This window comes from Colias eurytheme, chromosome 10 (genome assembly GCF_061535395.1).
Source record: "Colias eurytheme isolate Ceu_HAF_F1 chromosome 10, ilColEury1 Martin Lab GWU primary, whole genome shotgun sequence".
Classification (NCBI taxonomy): Eukaryota; Metazoa; Arthropoda; class Insecta; order Lepidoptera; family Pieridae; genus Colias; species Colias eurytheme.
The window spans coordinates 10,550,508-10,573,486 of record NC_142989.1 but is presented as its reverse complement, the minus strand read 5'-3'; the positions used below and the strand labels follow the sequence as shown (position 1 = coordinate 10,573,486).

Below are 22,979 nucleotides of genomic sequence, written 5' to 3'. Positions count from 1 at the left end.
GATAAAGAAGTTTCACTTCAAAAATGATAGATTTACTGAATTTCTCTAGGTAGAGTCAAGTTCTATAATTACGCAAAAAACTTCCAAAGCCTCACAAACCTACAATTTTATATATTACATACAGAACTCTCATTGCAAAAATTTTCAACCAACAATGCATACAACCTAAAAATTCCAAACAAAATTAATATGCAACATTGTATACCCCTCCACAGTCGGTTTATAAATTTAAACATGATATAGCTCTTACTACTACTGAAAAGCAAGTCAGCATTGAGTCAGCAGATTCAATATTTCCCAATGAAATACGAATTTGTCCATGTTTTCCTTCTATTAATGTTACGTATCTAAGAACTGTTTATATAACATAGAAAGATGAGTTTAGTTCGTTAATGGTAAAAAAGCAAGCCGAAATAGTTCGAGTATTTGTTTTATATTAGGAAAAGTCACTGGTTTCTGTTGATTCGCTTTTTGTAGTTTTTGAAGGTCTATTGTGGTATTGCTCGGGTGAAACAAATACTTATCACTACAAATTACAATTTTGCTATTTATTAACTAGGACAATGCATAAAGCATCTCTATAAAAATCCAAATCTTTCAAAAAATTCAAATCAAATCATTAAAAAAGATGCATTATAATATTTATTAATAAGAGATCACACTTAATTTCATAAAGTATCCCAGACAACAAAACGAAAGAAAAATTTAAAAGCGTCTGTATTTCTTGTTACATAGATATCTTTAACGCTTTAATTTACACGTACCTATAGATTTTCAAGAACTCATATTTCAACTTGTCAAAGATAAGCATACCTAAAATTTCAAGCTGAAATACAAAAAAGAAATAGCAACCTTGTGGCAGCCCTACATTAGCCCACTTATGAGGTCGATACATGCCTCTCTACTCACATCCGCTCAGCTAAGCCTGCCCTTACACTTATCTCGATACACAAGACGCAACTTAACACACATAAACATATCATTTACATACACGTATAATCTTTATAGGGCTGTCGACGGTCACAAAAAGCTTAAATGACCTTAAAGGATCTCATAGCAATGCTTTGGTGAGAATGTTTTACATATGAAACGTTTCGACGTTTATGGAATACACGATTAACAACTGAACGCGTTCTAATTAAATTTTGACTAAACTGACAAATCATATAAAGCATTGTATTGCGCAAGCAACTGCTGATATTTTATAAAAAGCTGATCTGATATTTAAATAAATAAAAAAAAAATAAAAAAAGACGTGTGGCACTCGGGGTCTGCCGCGGTAAAGCTATTGCATAGCATGCCTTCAAGCCACACCTCCGAGCCCGTCGGAGAAGGGAGCGTGTGGTTTTTTCGTTACGGAATTTCTCGATTCGGTCCCCGCGCTCAAGGCCGGCGATAGAAGCTATGCCATAGCTTAATAAATCTGAATAGAAAGGTATATTCACAAATCAAACTCAAACGCACACATTTATTTATTCAATTAGACTTCTTATAAAAGCACTTTTGAATCGCTCTGTAGTTTATGATAGATATTTTATGTGCAAGACGAAAATGCAAAAAACAAATAAAACAAAACGTGTCTAAATATCATTACAAATACGTTGAATTATCTCAAATAACGGTTACAATTCTATTTCACAAGCTCACTTAAACTCAAAAAGCACGATTCTAGAGACCTCTAGGTTACAATAAAAATAAATTGGGGATAACACAATAACAGAAGGTCGTGTGAAAAGGCTAATCGTTTGAGATAAAGTGAAGATTCCTATCACGGATCGGTCTTGGCCGTAAATGTTGTTAAGACAAGACGGTCGAAACCTTAAAATAAGATAACTTTTTGAAAAGGCGGCAAACTTTGTTAGTAAAAATAGAATTCTTTAAGTATTAATAAGACGTCTCAAAGTCTATTTATAAAGAATGAATGGAAAAGTCTGTTTTATACTAACAAAACTTTTTATTAAGTAGATGTATGTAAAAGTTGATATTAAGTGTACGGTGTTTTAATGCCTATGACCTTCTCTATGTAAAGCTATGTCTACCTACGTATATCTCTATAATGAATTAATTCTACAGAGATTTCTACATAAGATAAAAGGTCCATTTATACCTATGTCCTGACCGCCTCCTTGGTACAGTGGTTGACGAGTGAGCGTAGCACCGAGGGGTCCTGGGTTTGATTCCCGGTGGAGACGAAGAAAAAAAAATATCTCGATCTGGTAGGACACAGAAGGCTGATTACCTACTGGTCCCTCAAGAAAATCGATCATTGATACAGATGTACCTATAATAATGCATCTGTCCCTTACCCCACTAGGGGACATGGACTTCACATACCTATGTACATCGATACAAGAACAACTAGATGATGATGAATGATGATATATAGATACATTTTTGTAGATATATCATCTTTAAATAAATAAATAAATAATATTATAGGACATTATTACACAAATCGACCTAGTCCTACAGTAAGCTCAATTAAGGCTTGTGTTGTGGGTACTAGGCGACGATAAATATAATATTTAATAAATACATATATAGATAATAACACCCAGACCCAAGAACAAATAATTGAGTTCATCACACAAATATTTGCCCTGACCGGGGATCGAACCCGGGACCGTCGGCTCAGTAGGCAGTTACTTTACCACTGCGCCAACCGCGTCGTCAACTATTTTGAGTATTTGATGCTACATTTATTTTGAAAACCAAGACATAAATTCTGAAATAGTAGAGCAATCTTCATATTTCCGTCCCAACTCCCAACCTTGTCCCTATAAATTGCTAGACCTATTTACATCACTTCAAGTGCCACCACTTAGACTAAAGTGTTATTTTTATTTCTACTCGATTCTTTTCTTGAGGGTATGGTCATCGTTACTCGAGCGTGAGTGGGAGCTTTATATTCGATTAAAAAATTATTATACACTTTAAAATGTTTAATTTATATCAAACACTAAGTATAATTAATATTCTTAAATATATTAATACGTCAAACATTCTGAATAAACTTTTCATTTTTATTTGTTTGCAAAATAAAGCAAACATACAAAAAAAGAATGCTTTCAGAAAAGACATACACAAGAATAATGATCAAATGTGAAATGATTGAAAAACGAAAAACTTCAAACAAAAATAAGGCACACATCTGGCATATAATAAAGCTCTGCATTGAAACACAGACAGTACATTTATTTTCTCTGCATAGTTGCTTTTATATAGTGAAACTATGAGTTGTGAAATATTTTATAAACTTAGCCATTGTCATATGAACTCGAGGGTAGCGGAATAAATGCCATACATTTCTCATACGCACTCCTCAATCCTCATATTGCGGTTTCGTCGTTTATTTTATTTTTTCATTCAGTCTTGGGTGCCAGGTTTTATAAAGTTTGATGTCGGTGCATAAAAGTTACCTATACAATTTTTTTAAAGGCAGGTTACATAATTTCTATAGAGATACCTTATATTATATATTTTTTTTACTTTTTTATAGCAGTTAAGTCGTTTTGCGCACCTACATATAAATTTTAATTTTGAAATTTTTTATTGTGACATTTACACACTTATTGATTGAAAATTCTGGAGTAAAAATCTTTTAATTTCTTTATCGTGAAAAACCAACTAAATATGTCAAAAGACTTTGTATAAAAAACGGGATGAATCGATTTATATCTTACATTCTTAATATATTATTAGAAATCTATGTTATAATATTCAGCATTTAGCGTCATCAATCACCTCCCACAATATTCCCTTCCGTCGATAAATCTATCACGTCTTATACATACAAAATTCACAGGAACGAAAAGTTCTACACGTGCTGCGACGAGCCCTACCTAGATATAACGTTCAACATCACCATGAGGCGGAAGACGCTCTTCTACACGGTGAACATCATCATACCATGCATGGGGATCTCGTTCCTGACCGTCCTTACCTTCTACTTGCCTTCGGATAGCGGGGAGAAGGTATTTTTTTTTTTATAATGTGACAGATTGTTTTTTTTTTTTTCATGATAAAGAATTATAGCAACATAACAAGCTGTCAACTTTCTGAGGCAAAGGATGATTATAGCACAGTTTATTAAAATTATTTAGTGTTTCAGAAAAATGTAAATTAACTTGATATTGGTATAAAATAAATGACTGTCATAAAAATACAACGTTGCAATTGTAGATAGTCATTTATACTAAGCAAAAAATATGGAGGAAAAGAATCGTAAAATGAAATGTTCGCCAACAATCCCGTACTAAACTATTAATATATTCTCCCAATGATTGAAGGGTCTTCAGAGAATTACGGCGTCGTTTGACTTCGCCAGTAATGACATCGAAGTGAAAAAATTGCTCCAATTTATCTCCAGCTTTATTCTTTGAATCCATGATTCAAGGTAGTTTTTAGAATTTTTCTTTATATAAAAATTATATTTTTTTCAAATACAACACTTTACTACTAAAAAAAAAGAAAACAGATTTAAAAAAAGTTTTCAGTTTCGCGCGCTTTTTATAGAATGCTACATTTTACATCTGTGTGTTTTTCGTTTGGCGTTCGCAATTCAAATTCTATTGCACAACGCCATTCTGTGTACAAACGTTCCAAAAAGAGCATTGAATTGTAACTATTTACTGCAAGCTGTTAACTATTGTATTTCGTTTTGTGTAAAAGTGAACAACGGTATTTTGTGTGTTTCTTAATTTTAATATCGTTTTTGTTTGAATGAATAAATGTTAGAGATAAAATTAATTGACTTTCGTGCATTCAGAATTCATTATTTTAACAAGAAAATTTTATATTTTAAATGATTCTTATTACCTACTTAGTGAATTTTTCATTATAATGGCGTCCTACTTATTATAATTTAAATACGTTTAAATTTTTAACATATTGTTTAAACATTTCCATAAACATAACATAACAACATTTTTTATAGAAAACAAAATATTAATTATCTTTACATTTACAGGTGACATTATCAATATCGATACTAATTAGCCTCCACGTGTTCTTCCTTCTGGTGGTAGAGATTATACCACCCACGTCCTTGGTGGTACCGCTGCTGGGGAAATATCTCATTTTCGCCATGATTCTTGTATCAATAAGGTAAGTTTATAAGTTTAATGAAAATAAATTATGCATAATTATATACAGTGGTGGACGTTTAATTAGAAACAGGTAACACGATGAAGTAGTCATCAAGTTTATTTAACATTTGTGTATTAAAGTATTAGAGATTAAGCATTATTTCATATGTAATAGAACACCCGTTTATCTAGTTTTATAATAAATTACTTAATTTTAATCAAACGTTAGCTTTAATAGAATTGGAACCTTTAAATGGATCTATCTTTGCGAAAAGAATAATTTACCTATACTCGCGAGCAGTAGTTTTTCATGGTCAAGCTTTTCTAGGCACTTAATCAGAAGTACCATGCTCTTTGAAATAAACTATAGCATTGAATATCTTTTTATCGAACACTCTAAATGATTTGCAATTTTCCTGTAACTCCAGTTTTTGTCAAAATGTAAACTTAAAATTATTTTTCTTGTTGATGGGTCACGAATCTTACTTTTACCCATTTTTGCTGCAAAGTAAATTAATTTTCAGAAACTTTTAGATAGAATGTTTAAAAAACGGTGCAAATATTTATAGATGAAAAAAATATTGACGGCATTTTAATAGGTTTTGACTTTAGAACACTCGAAACATGCTGTTTCTAATTTGTTGTCCAGACTGAAAATACGCGGAAATCAGACTTCACCTAAAGTTGTTTGATTTTATTAATTTAAGCTAACGTTTGATTAAAATTAAGCAATTTATTATAAAACTAGATAAACGGGTGTTCTATTACATATGAAATAATGCTTAATCTCTAACAGCCGTACAAATAAACGAGTTATAACATTTTATGCAAAGAATTAACTAAGAATAAGGAAAAATCATACAAATAAACACGAAATAAATGTGTCCTAGTATAACTTCGTAATAAGTATTCATACTAATGCTATTCCGTCCTTATTACGGCTACCACCCTAGTATAAGTCTGACATAACCGAGTTATAACATATCTTTTAGTACATTGTGCTGTGTTTTACAAGTTTTAGAAGCAATTTTCAATCTAAATTTGAGATACTTAATAGCAATGAGAGTAATACGAGAAGTAGAAAAAGTTGAGCAAATTAATAATTTCATTACGTACCTATTGAAATGGAAAATTTTGTATGAAATGTCAAAATATACCAAATTATGAAAAACCCTTTTGATATTTATAATGATTTATTTATTTGCAACATGCGCCATACATAAAACTTATTTCTAAACTTATCACAATAATATACACTTTCGTTGAAAATATAAATCTTCTAAGCCTGGAGTTGTATGTTTTGAGTACCAGTTATTTGGCAACTCTCTATCTCAAGGTGGGTTTATCTTCTGTTCTCCAGATATTGGATAGCGTTATCTATCATTTGCTTGCATATTTAATGATATATTTAAATTATTTCCAATAAATATTTAAAAAATAAATAAACCGAACATCGTATGATGAAACTTCACAACAAATTCGACGAAGTCAAACGAGCGTCAGCAAAATGACAGCACCAAGGCTTAACCGTAGACAATTTCAATGTTTTTCATAATTTTGTGAATGAATTGCGACGTTGCCGCTTCGCGCCTATTGCATAGCGTGAGCATTGTTACATCGACGTTATTCCAAATTTATTTGTAAGAAATTATGACATCCTTATTCTTTATTTATTCTTATCATATCTATGCATTGCATAAGGTTTGAATAAGCAAGTTTTTATTTGTACGGCTGTAATACTTTAATACACAAATGTTAAATAAACTTGATGACTACTTCATCGTGTTACCTGTTTCTAATTAAACGTCCGCCACTGTATATCACTAGTATATAAATTTCTCGTGTCACAATTTTACCGAAACGGCTGGACCGATAGTCGTGAAATTTTGCCTATTGGCTAGATATGAGAATAGTCCCAACATCTATTTTTTATACCCCTAAAATGATAAGAGACAAGAGTAAGGATGAAAAATGTTTGCAGGGACAAAATATTAAGATTGTTTAAAAAAAATCGTGGGTTGCAACTAGTTTAAAAATAAATCATGCTAGCTTCTTAGGGTCCTAAAGAATCAGAGAAAGCTTTGACACTTTGTTACCTAAATCCTTTGAAAGCTGTGATTTCTCTTCTGGGAACACGTGTAGCGGTTTTCAACTCTGAGAAAAGGTTTAACTTCAAAAGTATCTTTTTCTTTTCAAATTACAATTGGAATCAAATTGAAATAATGTTAAATTATAGTTATAATTTTGTATGTTGAAAACCATAACTTATTAGTTATTTATACCTTTGCTATTTGCTCGATATAAGTATATAATTACATAAATACTACGTATAATATTAAATTTCTATAGAATAAAAATACGTCTCAACCGACTTCAAAAAGAAAAAGATTAAGAAGAAAAATAATTCAACATAACAATTACAAATAGATATTTAAATAATGAATCTCAACCAAACCGTTTAACTGCAAACATAAGTTTCAGTATTTAATCCCGGGTCACGATAACATTCCACAATTTACATATAAATTAAAATCCACTTCCAAAACAAGATATTTGATTGCGTAACTTTGAACAAAGGAAGGGATAAAGCGTTTATGCCAAAAATGAGGGTACATTCCTGTGGAAATATTTTGATTCGGGTTTATTATACGGTGTGAATTAATGAAGATAAAAATAATATTGTCACCAACGTTTAGTTCAGAAGTTAGCAAATGGAGAAAAAAAAAGTTTTCATCATCATTATAAGCAGACGAAAAATGTTTAAATTACATATTTTATATGTGTAGAAATGGAGAGCAAAAGAAACATACCTAATATTAAACTAAATAACATAGTAGTATCAGACATCAGTTTTCTCTCCATAAGAACCGTCCCTGTGGCTTTACAAGAACTTGATCAAGCATTTCTAAAGTTTTACGCTTAGCAACACATTTGGTGTTTCATTTTTATTTATGTATATAGATAATGTTTACTACAAAAAATATTCATTCATTCATTCACAAAACACTACATAAACCAGGTTATAAACTCATTGAAAATTACAATTTTACACGTTTCATTTCGCGTCTGACCTGACCTGACCGTTGCCTGCGGCGCCATTCGATAAACCAAAGTGAAAAGAAAAAAACACCTACAGAATGAAAATCCTTTTACTGAAGGGAGAGTGTTGCAGCGAGAAATGCAACGATTTTTCGTATGAATCGGTATATTTAATGAACATCAATTTACCTTTTAACTTTTTCAATTTCTTAGTAAAATGGTTTATATTGAGATTTAAAATAGAGTATCTAGAATTCGAAGTCTCGAGAATATAAAAAAGCGCCTGACATTACACACGAGGTAGATTAAACTTGAACCTTTCTCTAAAGCCTTTAAAAATATTGGAATAAAAAGGCGTAATCAAATTCAGATTCTTGTAACGCAAAAAAATAACACCTGCACCGGGAAGCTTTCTGATATACATAATAATATAATTGCTAAATTTAGTGCAAAACCTTCGCTTAACTTAGAGCAAAGCATCTTTTCCCTGATATAATATCTTTAGAGTATTGTCGAAATAACACAAATTATCTCCACACTGATACACTAAACACAATTGTACTACCTAAACACTAAAATATAGCATTTACAATTACAATTTGGGAGCAAAACAAAAGGTAAACTACAAACAGAGGCATACAATAAAAACGTTAAAGTTTACGTAGCAGCCGAGGGTCCTCCTGGCACTCGAGTCACAACGCTGTTAGTTGACAGCTCCTTATTCCGCCTTCCTCCTCTTCCTCCTTATCCGACTTGTATTTTCGTCCCTTTCACACTGCCTTACTTTTGTATCCGACGGCATTGTAGGGTTGAAAATCATTTCATGTTTCATGGTTTTATGAAGGTTTCGAAGTGTTGTTTACAAGTTTCAGAACGAGTCATAATGAGGAACTACATAAACAGATATACCTATTTAATTTTCACACTTCATTTCTCATAGTAGTAATAATAATGTCAGTATGCTTTAACAACAGCAGATGATGAGTAAAACACCTTAACAAATAACTGCTTAGTTACCTGCTGGTACTGGTAGGTATATGCGTAGAAATGGTAGAAAGTTAGAACATTTCGTCCATTTGTCCTTACTTAAAGTAAGCGACAGTAACGTAAAATTGTATATGTTACGGCTAAAGGTAGGTGAGAACATAAACTTAAGATTAGCCGGCTAAACTTAGGTTTATTTTCGACGAGGTGTTAATGTTAGTTTGTTCTATCTTTAGCCGGCTAAACTTAAGTGTAACCGCAGGCCCGTGGCTAAAAATGTCGGGGTGGGTAGATTTGGTTACTATAATACATGTAAGGAACAGGGCGAGTGTTTTCTGGCACTTCGCCGGCTGCTGCCGCAGCACGCTCGCTGCGCTCGCTCGGCTCGTGCGGGTCTTAAGAGTTCTAACCTAACCTAACCTAGCCACCAGCTTTCTGCCCTGAGTCGGGGTGGGTAGATTTGGTTACTATAATACATGTAAGGAACAGGGCGAGTGTTTTCTGGCACTGTGCGGGCCCCTCAAGCCCTCCACCGGCCCGGCGCTAACCAAATCTACCCACCCCGACATTTTTAGCCACGGGCCTGCGGTTACACTTAAGTTTAGCCGGCTAAAGATAGAACAAACTAACATTAACACCTCGTCGAAAATAAACCTAAGTTTAGCCGGCTAATCTTAAGTTTATGTTCTCACCTACCTTTAGCCGTGACATATACACTGTTATGTTATGAGGACAACTTTTGTATCGCTACGTGGTGTTAAAATACGCTATTTTATAATTTTTCATTATAAAAATTACACTATTATAATAATACCTAACAAAAATCCTAACATAAAAGTTTCTCTTACACAATATTAGCTTAATTAACAACTTATATTATCGCAGGCTAACGCAATTTACCGCTTCGCATAAAAAGTAATAGCGGCCCAAAGATCGCCTGCAACCACCCCGCTGATTAACTACATATATCTTGATTAGCTGAGACGCGCATGCGAACTCGATCCCGAAGTTATTCAATATTCTTCGAGATTTCGGTTAGGAATCCAATTGTCAAGGCCCTTTCTCCATAATGTGTGTAGGGAACATCTTTTATATCTATTGTTGTTCGAATGTTTTGATAGTACCTTTCCTACCAGTTTGGATTTCGAGATATCGTTTAAATGCAAGAAGATAAGAAATATATTGTACTATATGCATAGAAATGCATACAATTTTTTACTGTAATGCAATCTAAAAATATCATATGCTAGCTGAAACTATGCCAAAATCATCATCAGCCGATCTGCTACAGTGCACAGACCTATGTTGTACACAAGCCCATGGGGATTCAAACCATGATCCATCATGTTGGCTAATTGCGGGATGGCAGATTTCCCATGTAGTTGAACTTTCAAGGATATGCGGTTTCTTTACGATATTATCTTTCACCGAAGCAATGTATAAACTATAAAGTAAACTGCCCAGTAAAGGTTATTCTGCTATGTCTTCTTTATCAGCTAGGGGTATAAATATTAGTTGAACTATCTCCAAAGTTCTTGAGGAATTTGGTTAAGATACTATGATTTGAAAAGAATTTTATACATATACTAGCTGTCTCGGCAAACGTAGTGAAGTATGAGGTAGACAGGCTTGGAGTTCAAATGAAACAACCGTTCGGTTATAAGTTGTATTCCAGATTGTCTTACAAACAGGTACACACAGCTACATATACTTCATATTATACTTCATATAGGTACTTCACATACTTCATATAGGTACTTCAGTTGGTAACTAACATTGTGACACGAGAATTTTATATATTGTATAGAGAAGAGATTCTATTAAATTACTATATCTACATCTTGGATTATAATCTCCATTTCTTGCAGTATATGCGTGACGGTGGTGGTACTGAATGTACACTTCAGGTCACCACAGACCCATCGCATGGCGCCCTGGGTGAAGCGAGTGTTCATACACATTCTACCAAGACTGCTGTTCATGAAACGACCGCAGTATAAATTTGATACTACGAGGTATGTGATTTTGTTTTTGTGTATATGCCCTTTTATGCTGCTTCATAGAAAATAATCACCATCATGTTGCAAACGTGTTTTTTTATCTAGTAATGATTTTTGATATATGTATTTCAATAAGTGGTTTTGAAGTGGAACTTCTTTAGGCGCGTTGAGACAATGCCGTCACGTCATGAAGTAAGACAACGATTTTGATCTTTGAATCTTCCCAAAGAAGTTTCAGTTCTGACACGTGTGCTCGGCACCCACGCTCTTTTTTTTTGTTAAAGAGGATCGTTTTAAATTTTCTATCATTAATTAATATGTATTTGAAAATCATTACATACTTATTTAAGCTGTTAAATAGGCATGTCATCATTTTGTAATTGTAAAATTCATAAATTAAGGCTGTCACAAAAATCGTATTTACTAATATTGCTTTAAAGACACTATTAAAATTTTATAAAGGTATTGCAGTGAAATATTACTACGCGCAATTAGATTTCTATCAAAAATCGATCAGTGAAACTGGCAATCCCATTAGAGTCGCGAGACATCATTCATATGCATTTCAATATTTGAATGCCATTGCTGAAATACTATATAATATGGTATAATATGACTACTTAATTATCGTAATCGGAAAACAGTCTAAGTTTTATTTGACTCTACAAAACACTGCACTGATTTTTAGTGGTGTATCAATCAATTTAATTTTTCTGTTTCAACTATATAATGTTTTAGTATGTGTTATAAATTTAAATGTTCATGTACAGTTAACAAAGATTTTTATTTTGCTACATTGATATTAAGTTTACTATTTTAAGAGATATAAATATGTATCAATCGATTCAGGAATATTAAGTAATGGTTACAATAGCCTACTTGTTAATTAAGTTTGGCTAACAAGTGTAAATTAATTATAACTTTCATAATCGCCTTCTTTAAGTACTGATGACAAATAAATCTTTGTCCAGTTTTGAAACTTTACTGAAAAAAACAATGGCAATTAGGATAAGAATTGATAAAAATTTACCTTACATTACATTACATTACATTATATATTTGTATGACCTCTATAAAAGACGATTAAAAAAAACGTGGATGAAGTTAACGTTAATCGTTAAGATTATAATTTCTGGTACCTACTAGACCTAACATGGACTATGAATAAAGAAAATGGAAAATCTCTACACTTAATCTAATTTTTTATTTGATTTAACATTTAATCAATGTATATATGTTACGGCTAAAGGTAGGTGAGAACATAAACTTAAGATTAGCCGGCTAAACTTAGGTTTATTTTCGACGAGGTGTTAATGTTAGTTTGTTCTATCTTTAGCCGGCTAAACTTAAGTGTAACCGCAGGCCCGTGGCTAAAAATGTCGGGGTGGGTAGATTTGGTTACTATAATACATGTAAGGAACAGGGCGAGTGTTTTCTGGCACTTCGCCGGCTGCTGCCGCAGCACGCTCGCTGCGCTCGCTCGGCTCGTGCGGGTCTTAAGAGTTCTAACCTAACCTAACCTAGCCACCAGCTTTCTGCCCTGAGTCGGGGTGGGTAGATTTGGTTACTATAATACATGTAAGGAACAGGGCGAGTGTTTTCTGGCACTGTGCGGGCCCTTCAAGCCCTCCACCGGCCCGGCGCTAACCAAATCTACCCACCCCGACATTTTTAGCCACGGGCCTGCGGTTACACTTAAGTTTAGCCGGCTAAAGATAGAACAAACTAACATTAACACCTCGTCGAAAATAAACCTAAGTTTAGCCGGCTAATCGTTTATGTTCTCACCTACCTTTAGGGCGCGGGCACACGATACGTTGCGGCGCCGCACCGCAAAGATTTCACCGTGTCAGTGGGCACACGAGTGGTGCGGCGCCGCAACGTTGTTATGTCGCAGCGGCGTCGTAGCAGCGATGCACAGCGTGTCCTTCCTTGTGACGCAAAACAACTGAGCGGTGCCGCTCCGACGTCGCACCGCATTCACCCCTCCCCGCCTCGTCTTGGTGGTTACAAGTCCGGTGCGGCGCCGGAGCGCATCGTGTGACATGCCACAGATATTTCTATGTAAGACGACGCAGCGACACCGCTCCGGCGCCGCACCGCCGCCGCAACGCATCGTGTGCCCCCGCTCTTAGCCGTGACATATATACATAGATATTTAATATTACATTTAGTTTCTGAAAAATACGTATTGATTACATAATACATTACAACACTCAGAAAGTGTAACATTCATCACGAAATATTTTCCCCATCAAAATCACACATAATCCTTCGCACAATATTAAGGGTTATTCACTCAACCGAGGATATTAAATGTCAAATAGGCTTTAATTGCCCCACGTATGTACGATATTATTGCCTTCAACACAATATAATAAAAGGAAAAAGATTCGATCACAAGGCGGGGATTCAAACCCACGTATTAAACCTCGTGATCAATTTTTTCTGTTATTTTGTAATTTCTCATTTGACTGCTCTAAAACTAAATATTACCTTCATATTTTTCAAGTAACAGTATCATTATTTTTGAATCAGGGTCAATCTATACTAATATTATAAAGGTGAAGAGTTTGTTTATTTGAAAGCGCTAATCTCAGACACGACAGGTCCGATTTGAATAATTCTTTCTGTGTGAGATAGCCCACTCATCGAGGAAGGCTTAGAGGCTATATATCATCACACTAGGACCTGTTGATGTATGTTTTTAATAATATATACAATTTAATAATAATACCTTCAATATGATGATAGATTACCAAGCTAAACTTTTCTAAGAGTATAATATCCACACTTGCGAGGGCGCGACATAATTTGCTTCAAGGCAAGCATTACTCCCACGTAAAAAGCTATTAAAAAAGAAATGTCTAGAATCTAGAATATCGGAAAGCGTTTGAATCTATTGATGCTATGTTACAAAAAAAATGTGAGTTTAACAAAGTCTCTTATAAGTCACCTCTTATCAGTAAATCACACTATCATTGATCGCTTTTTCATTAATAGCTTAAGGACCTGCTGATAAAGTCACTGATAGTCTATTAAGCATATTTCGACATATTTTCACACATTGTTACTCATTTTATCTGACAGATAAGCTAAACCGGAACATTAAGACGTTTTCTCGGTAACATGAATAACGTATCCTGAAACCAAAGCACTGAATGAGTGTATCATAAAATTATACTTAAATGCTACGTAATTCCACGAATTACGGTTTTTGCTTACGCTACAAGTCGAAGAATTCCCACTAATATATTAACATTCCCCTCTGGCGTGTTAATCACGTTAGCTGCGAGATATACAGCTTTAAACAAATTCAATTTTCTTCCCGACGTCGGCTTTTGAAATTTTATCCATTTACGAAACGGGATGTATTAAATTTTTATTGAAGAGAGAATATCTGATATTTGAATCTATTGAATCGGCTTTCTATTGTAATTAACTGGTTGGTTAATTAAGCGTAAAGTGAGTCGCTTTAGCATCTAAATGTTGTACATCAGTCTCTGTTATTGTCATTTCTTTGTTCACTAATAAAGGCTATGTTTCCAAACCAATGTTATCTGATGCTTCTTAATATCACTACATAGTATAAAACAAAGTCGCTTTCTCTTTCCCTATTTCCCTATGTCCCTTTGTATGCTTAAATCTTTAAAACTACGCAACGGATTTTGATGTGTTTTTTTTAATAGATAGAGTGATCAAGAGGAAGGTTTTAGTATATAATTTATTAGGTTTTAGACAAAGCGGGCGAAGCCGCGGGCGGTAAGCTAGTATTATTAGTATTCATATAAGAATGATATTATATGTATTAGTATTCATATAATTAGTATTCATATAAGAATGATATTTACTCATGTATTTTGGATATTATAAATATTATTTTCACGTATACTCACATTCCTGTTTTGTGTAAACCTTGAGTAAACACGATTCAGTTTGTAAATCATAAATGTACCAACTAAATCATATTTACAACATGAATATAGTTTGCTACCAGATGAAACTGTAGATAAATAGTTAAACTTCACTTGGCTGACGTTAATGAGACCGCACATTTGCCTCCAGTCGGTTTCAGGAATCAAATAATCTATGATATTTCCCGCTTGCCACTGAAGGATTCTGATTCATTTTACTTGATTATACTCAATAGAGCGTATTCATGAAACGCTTTTCATTCAAATATTTCCTATTAAAGCTGACGTCCGCGTTTTGATGGAACCCTCTTTAATTCTTTTTCCGCAATAAGTTTCAAAGATGGTCCAATTTTAGTCCCTATAAAATCAGATATCTGCTCGTTTAATTGTATAGATATATTAACGTAAAGTTAACGCGCCACATGGTTTCCTTTCTTTATTTTCATAAAATTAAATCTTAAATCTATAGTAGTTGTAAGATTTCATTATAAGCCTAGGCCAATAGTCTAGCCTAGCTAATAGCACTACCCGCAGCATTCATTTTCTAGTCATCCACTATATTACTATCTAAAAACCTAATAACTGAACACAAAACAAAACACATAAATGATCCTAATTGCTTCACCACTTCTGTAATTAGAGATCCTGCCTACATGCCGATACGGCCGAAGTGAATTATTAAATCTATATACTAATATTATAAAGCTGAAGAGTTTGTTTGTTTGTCTCAGGAACTACTGGTCCGATTTGAAAAATTCTTTCGGTGTAAGATAGCCCATTTATCGAGGAAGACTATAGGCTATGTATCATCTCGCTAAGATCAGCAGGAGCGGAGCACTGCGGATAAAACCGCGGAGCTCAGCTAGTTTAATATGTTTGTACACACGTACCGTAATTATTTGTTACAGAACGTGAGGTTTGGTGTTCTGTGGGTATTTCTGTATCTATTTTGTTTGTTGTTGTTTTGTTATTTCGTATGAGGGAAGTTTATAAGAGGGTAGGCGTTAGAGTGGAATCTCTCGAATAACATACATTAATTTTATCTCTTAAATATATATTCGCTTCCGTTTATAGCAATTTCCCGGAGAAAAAGCTTTATTTTTTGTAATTTTCTTGACATTATTTACAAATCCCTAAATCAATTGACGTACTGTTATCGTATTTCAACATGTGCAATCAATTTTCCCACTACACATATAAAACCTAATTAATCAGATCACATCGACAAGGGGCGGTAATGGATGGCCCTCTCCCTTACAAATTATAGACAGTGTTCTATCTTAGTTTTGCCAACTACGACTTTACCTTAAAGATGTTTTCTTTTGTTTTACTACAAAACATACTAATACTAATCCATACTAATATTATAAATGCGAAAGTAACTCTGTCTGTCTGTCTGTTACTCAATCACGCCTAAACTACTGAACCAATTTGCATGAAATTTGGTATGGAGATATTTTGATACCCGAGAAAGGACATAGGCTACCTTTTATTGCGAAATATGTACCACGAGCGAATCCGGGGCGGACCTCTAGTATAATATAAAGCTGAGGAGTTTGAACGCTTTATTTTCAGGATCTACTGATCCGATTTGAACAATTATTTCGATGTTCTAACAGCCCATAGGTAGCCCATTTGGCTATAATAGGCTATAATATCCTTACGCTAAGACCAACAGGAGCGGAGCAATGCGAGTAAAACCGCAGGACACAGCTAGTCGACTATAAAACTCAATACATAGGTTAGTATTGCATGTTTACTCGTTCCTGAATACACCACAGATTGAAGATAAAATAATCTGTTAAGTTTCATAATTATGTTAGTCGTTTATTGTATCTATATTTAATAATCTAATTCCGTTTGAAAACGCGATGATTGGAGACCATTATTCAAGTAGTTACGCCGTGCTTGCGGTTTCGATGCTCTGATGCTTATCTAAATAGCTCTCAGAGTGCCCAGATTGGAGATAGATTATTGCCAACCGCAATTAATATACCATTTATCTGCACTAGTTTGGTTTGATTGAATAACTGACACTGCGTAGTTAATTAAAAGTGTATGGATGACTGGTTAGCTCGATTTTACATTATTTCATTTACCTGTATTAAATTTTCACTAATCTTTCTGAATATTTCCCACCAATTTTTTACATTTAATTATTGTTTAATTGCAGCAAATCACCAAGACATCATGTTCATTTTAGTAAGGTCGTCATTAACGTCAATCATATTACTAACTTACTAGGCATTTGATAATACCACCCGGCAACCAATGCATGACTTAATTACTAACCAACAAATGTTCTAATTAAACAAGGCGGTATTTGCATCAGCTCTATCTTGTCTTTATAAAATATAATTAAGCGTCGCTGTCAATTTAGTTAACGGACGTTTTGGGGTAGATAAATGGATGTAGATAAGTGCCATCTCGGTTCGTTCCTTCTCACTGATTAGGCTTGTCACCAGGCCCCGTGGCCAATGCTGTTGACGAATATCTTTTGCATTTGTTGTTGTTTGTAGTAACTACAAACACCACGCTAACAAAGACAACAACTAACAAACACCACGCAATAACATTTTATACAGACGCAAGGATTCTCACTCCCTGCACGTTTGGATGACCTCAAATAAAATCTAGCGCGTTGTATTGTTTTTTGTGCAAATGTTTTGCGTGTGAATGTGTTTACAAACGCAATCTGGGCATTGCAATTAAGGTCGATATTTAAAAGCTGATCGTATGAAAACTTGTGTAGCATTGTCGCGTAGCACTTCTACAATTCGTAGAACAAGCTCTACGCGGGCAAAGCTCTTGGCCTCCGACACGAGTTTGCTATTATTTGCTATCTAAAATTATAACCACAAGCACACTTTATGCTTCACTCTAGTGTGATAACATCGGGTCTTAGTGAGATATAGCTGAAGGCTATATATGATATAGGACATAACTCTGACCTTTCTCGCTGCAATCGTGTACAAATCCTTAATCTCTTAAGATGTGTATTTATGTTGGAGCTTATAGTATTAGGAGAACGTCTTATATATTAATATGTATAATAGTATAGTTCTATTTACAAGATGTTTTGTGATTCTATCGGTAAATCAGAACATAATAATATGTGGTACAAACTAAATCACTCGCCACATATATTTCTATCCTGCAGTGTGCGTTCAACAAATCTGAACTTCGTAAAATCGATATATCGGGAGTAAAATTCCCGAAAAGGGGAATACCCCTTTATCGTATAAAACGATTCATTTTAAATAGTAAGCAGTTACTACGATGTAATACGTGTTTTGCTGTTAGGTCCTATACTTTTATAATGAAATTTAATTTATTATATTTTTTAGACAAGCGTTTTGGTAAGGCTTCAGTTTATTGTGAAAAAAGTCATAAGTAGTTAAATCTAAATTTTGATAATATAATTGAAGAATATCAATGTTGTCGTTTTTGTTTTTCGAGAGAATAACTTCGAAAAAGACGAGTATCCAATATATTTATTTCATCATATTTTATATATTTTTTCCACTCCTAATTATCTCAAATTGAGTTATCCCTAAGCACGCAGCCTTATCACAAGTGTTCTTACTGTGTCAAGTGCTATGAAAGATATACCTCCTTTGGATATCATCGTAAGTCTTGCGTAAATAAGGATACCTCGATCCATAATGTATTATATTTGTGACTTGAGCCTTATAATTTATACTATATTACGAACATGTTTTGGGATGTTTTCTAAGAGGTATAGGCAATGTTATGATGTTTACCTACTTGCATGCATACAAAATTTATTAAAACCTGAAACAATAAATAATTACTTAGGCTTTTATTTGTTTGTTTATTGTATGTATAAGTATGTAATTATAATATATAGGACATGTATTTTTATCTTATTCCATAGTATAGGTTCGTTGCACTATTACGTTATGTGTGTGCAAGTTAGTGCATGATGTGTCATAAAATAATCTGTGGTATAATTATTGTTTGATACGCCTTAATCGTTACATAACAGCGAATACCTATAATTACAATAATACTAATAGTTAATACCTAAATAGAATACATATACATAGATACATAAGTACTAGGAATCAACCCCTTACAGCGTAAGAAAAGATAAGGGCCACGCGATAGAAAGAGACAAAACTTGTAGGTGAATAAAATTATTGTTACATAATTTTGTGCAAGCTAAATACCACTGTATCGCGTAGTAGTTAGGCTCGCATTTATTAAATCTTCTTGCCGAGTAATTCTTCTGTACCTGTACCACATTATTACAATATTATTTAGGAAATATTGTAATACTGTGCCTGTACTATTAACTATTCTGTGACACAGATCGCGTTTCACAACATGCGGGGTAGTGGTCCGGTGCGGGGGCACAGCCCGCCCGCTGTACCCGTACCGGCTCGCAGCGGCGGACGACGACTGCTGCGCGCCGGGCGCGTGGCCGCCGCCCGCCGCGCCGCTGCGCCCGCTCACACGCACGCCCAGCAAGGAGGACCTCACGCACACCACATATGTGCACTCGGGGTGAGATTTAGTAGATAAAATGCACAATATATACGTAAAAATGTATAATGTTGCAGAAATTGCATTTTTTAACTTTACCTACTTGCGAATAATGTACATAATAATGTACATAAAAATGTACGTAATGTTAAACAGAAATTCCTATTTTATTTTAACTTATTTATGTATTATATGTATTGCTAAAGCTATGTAAATTCGTACACTATAAATATATTTATGAAAGTTTGTTTTCAGCAGAATATACAGTACGAAACTAGAGTTATGTAATGGGAAATAAACTTCATGAAAATTGAAACTTGTAACTCTGTACTTGTAAAACTAATGTTGTTAAAAATTAAAAGTTCGTAATGTTAAATAGCCTATAAGGTTTCTAGGAGCTAAAAAAGTGTGTCATAGTTTTACAGACAATTCTACCGATTTTCAGGCAATTTTCTTGTAAAAATTAAACTTGAATTTCCAAAGTAAAACTTTTTACAGTATATCTCGTATTATTACTTTCTAAGTTTCAGCAACGCCATTCATAACATTCATAAATATCAATATAAAAATGAAATATGTACCTACATTACCCCGTTACATTCTATGTGCTAGCCATATATTTTGAAGTTTGTCGTGTCATGTATGAACTTTATGACCTGGCGTAGAGTGCTCTTGTTTATCATATCGTGCTTGCTTACTTGTCTTACATAACAAACTCTTGAATATACATGCTTTTATTTTAAGAAAGTTCTTTTTGTATAGATATAATCAATAGGATGATAATTTATCTCTAATAAAGACAAACTTAAAGTGTGAAATGCTATTTGAGAAAGGCTCTCGTTATGTGTGCAAATTTTACCTAGAATAAAACTCAAAATAAAATAATAAGAGCAGAGATTTAAGTTATTTTAAATTACCTCAAGTTGTCGTACTGATTATTATTATCTAAGTTAGCACAAACGTTTTGAACTAACGTCATAATATTTCCCATAATATTATTAGAGCAAATGTTTTACTTGTTACCAGTCAAAGTATTTCCAATTCTCTACGAATTACTGCAAATACTAGTTCGACGCCGATCGTGTCAAATGGGTTTTCAATTAAAGGCGCTTGGAACGGCTTGTCACATAAATTGGACATGCGACGGACGTTGAATTATGTATTGACTCACAATTGCAATTCTTTTAAGAAGTTTCTTGAAATATTGGCTTGGCTTTCTTAATTTGTTATGGGTTCACTTATTTGTTTCTTAAAATGCTCTTACCTAGGTTATAGACATAGGTTATAGACGATAGAGATTCAACAATTTGATGCAATGTAAGATAATTTTACATGATCAATTTTCTTAGTAATAATTTCAAATGACTTTTAAATTCTACATAATTTCGACATTGTCCATAAACATTTTAAGCAAAATATAATAGTTTAATTACAACATCATAATTACTGATATTTATTACAAACAGTTACGATATAAAGCACTTCAATAGTCATATTAATTATCTCTGCAAAACGAGATATTCTGAATCTCCCTCTGAATTATTAACTCCATATCAACCACTAAATAAACACACATTTCAATGATCAAAATGCATTTATTTCTTATATAATTCACTAAATCGTAATATAATCACACATAATTTATTCAACTCCACTAAATCGTAACATTATTACAACAGCATAAGCGACAGCAACCGTTTCGGCGGTAGCTGCGTAGTGCACGGGTCCACTGAGGGCGGAGCCCTAGGGCCGCAGATCGGCTCGCCCGACGATGAGGCGCTCAGCCCTGTGCCTGACCCACCTGGGTTCAGTCACTCTGCTTGCCCGCCTGAAGTACATAAGACGTGCTTCTGTGTGCGGTTTATAGCAGATCATACCAGGATGCTGGAGGATTCTACTAAGGTGCGTATTGTGGGGGAGTAGACATAGGTTTTTGATAAATAAGTCTTTGAAATTAACGAATGTATGTATGTAATAATGTATTTCTATGTTCAGTTTTTTGGGATAGACTTGTCAAAATATACCTTGCAGAAAGAAAGCTGGAAACTTATAAGCGCTTACCGGCGCTTGTCAGCGCTGGTAACCCGCGCAGGAAAATATATGAACATGCGCCGATAAGCGCTGACCGGCGCCGACAAGTTCCGACAAGCTTCAAAACACGCTAATTTGTCTTGGTCTGTTTCAACCTGCTTCCTTTGTGTAGAAGGAACCAGCGCTGGCAAGCGCCGGCAAGCGCTTATATGTTTCCAGCTTTCTCTTTCTAAATACGGCCTAATATTATTTTCACAGAAACTACATAACTTACATCTACCTCCATACTTTAATTACAATCCTGTACAGGTAAAAGAAGACTGGAAGTACGTAGCCATGGTGCTAGACCGTCTATTCCTATGGATATTCACACTAGCAGTACTAGTTGGTACGGCTGGTATAATTTTACAAGCGCCAACTCTATACGATGACCGCGTGCCCATAGACAAACACTTCAACCAGATCGCCACATCCACGCTTGTGAGATGCCCACCGCCGAATTAGTCACGACCATAGACAACCGACTATAGACTATAGACCAGGAACTATGGAATATAGGCTATATTCCGGACAGGACTTTTCAACGGTCTTTGACAACAGACCACAGACTATAGACCAGAGACGATTGGAGAGATGGAGAAGGATTTACGTAATATTGCGTCATGAGTGTTCCATATTCAATAAAAATAATGTCACCATTAACAGGAGAATTTTGAATGTTAAACCTTTGTATGTAATCAAACTTAATGAAACAAGATAATTTTCTCCAATTTATGTGTCTGTTTCTTTCTAATCGAAAATTTTAATGCAAAACATTGATCAACATACTAGTATGATTTGCATGATATGATGAAGTACCGTAGGTTTTGTCCACCAACGAATATTATTATTCGTTCGCATTTAAAAATATTGTGTTTTATTTATTAAAAAATAATTTTTAGCAATAAAACAAATATTACAATTTTTATTTCTTAACACTAGCTGATATTTTTTAATCTGTGTAACTATTTCATATAAAAAGTTATGGCCATGTTTAAAAAAATACAAGAGGCCACATTTGAAAAAAGAAAAAAAAGTAATTTTCGTCATTAGCGCGCGCCCGTCCCTTCACAACGTGTTCTATTCCACGACATTCTCGAACCTTCTAGAATTATCTTATTGTCTATTCTGCACTTGGCTAGATGGTAGTTAATAGGTTTTACTGTATAAAATAAATTTTCTAAATAAAATGAATGTTGGTTTATTTACTCGAGACTTTTAATAGTTTATTTAAAAGACCGTTTATGGGCTGGACTTTTAAACATTATCTGAGTAGAAGGTTCTGCTAAACGTTACAATTTTTTACGTTTTTATTTGAAAAGTCATTTCATATCTGTCATGTTTTACTCATTTAAATGTAACTTAGATTCAGGGTT

At 34.0% G+C, this 22,979-nt stretch overlaps 1 protein-coding gene across 1 annotated transcript in view; it reads left to right on the top strand.

The window, feature by feature from the left end:
• The window catches only part of nAChRalpha4 (nicotinic acetylcholine receptor alpha4), a 63,327-nt gene extending 41,217 nt beyond the window's left edge, over positions 1 to 22,110 (top strand). Inside the window, exons 5-10 of the mRNA XM_090106705.1 lie at positions 3,806 to 3,974; positions 4,970 to 5,106; positions 10,979 to 11,125; positions 19,360 to 19,554; positions 21,213 to 21,435; positions 21,874 to 22,110. Of these exons, the coding sequence (XP_089962831.1) occupies positions 3,806 to 3,974; positions 4,970 to 5,106; positions 10,979 to 11,125; positions 19,360 to 19,554; positions 21,213 to 21,435; positions 21,874 to 22,068 (1,066 nt within the window). The 3' untranslated portion in view covers positions 22,069 to 22,110. The remainder of the gene's footprint in view (positions 1 to 3,805; positions 3,975 to 4,969; positions 5,107 to 10,978; positions 11,126 to 19,359; positions 19,555 to 21,212; positions 21,436 to 21,873) is intronic.
• Positions 22,111 to 22,979: the final 869 nt, after the last annotated feature.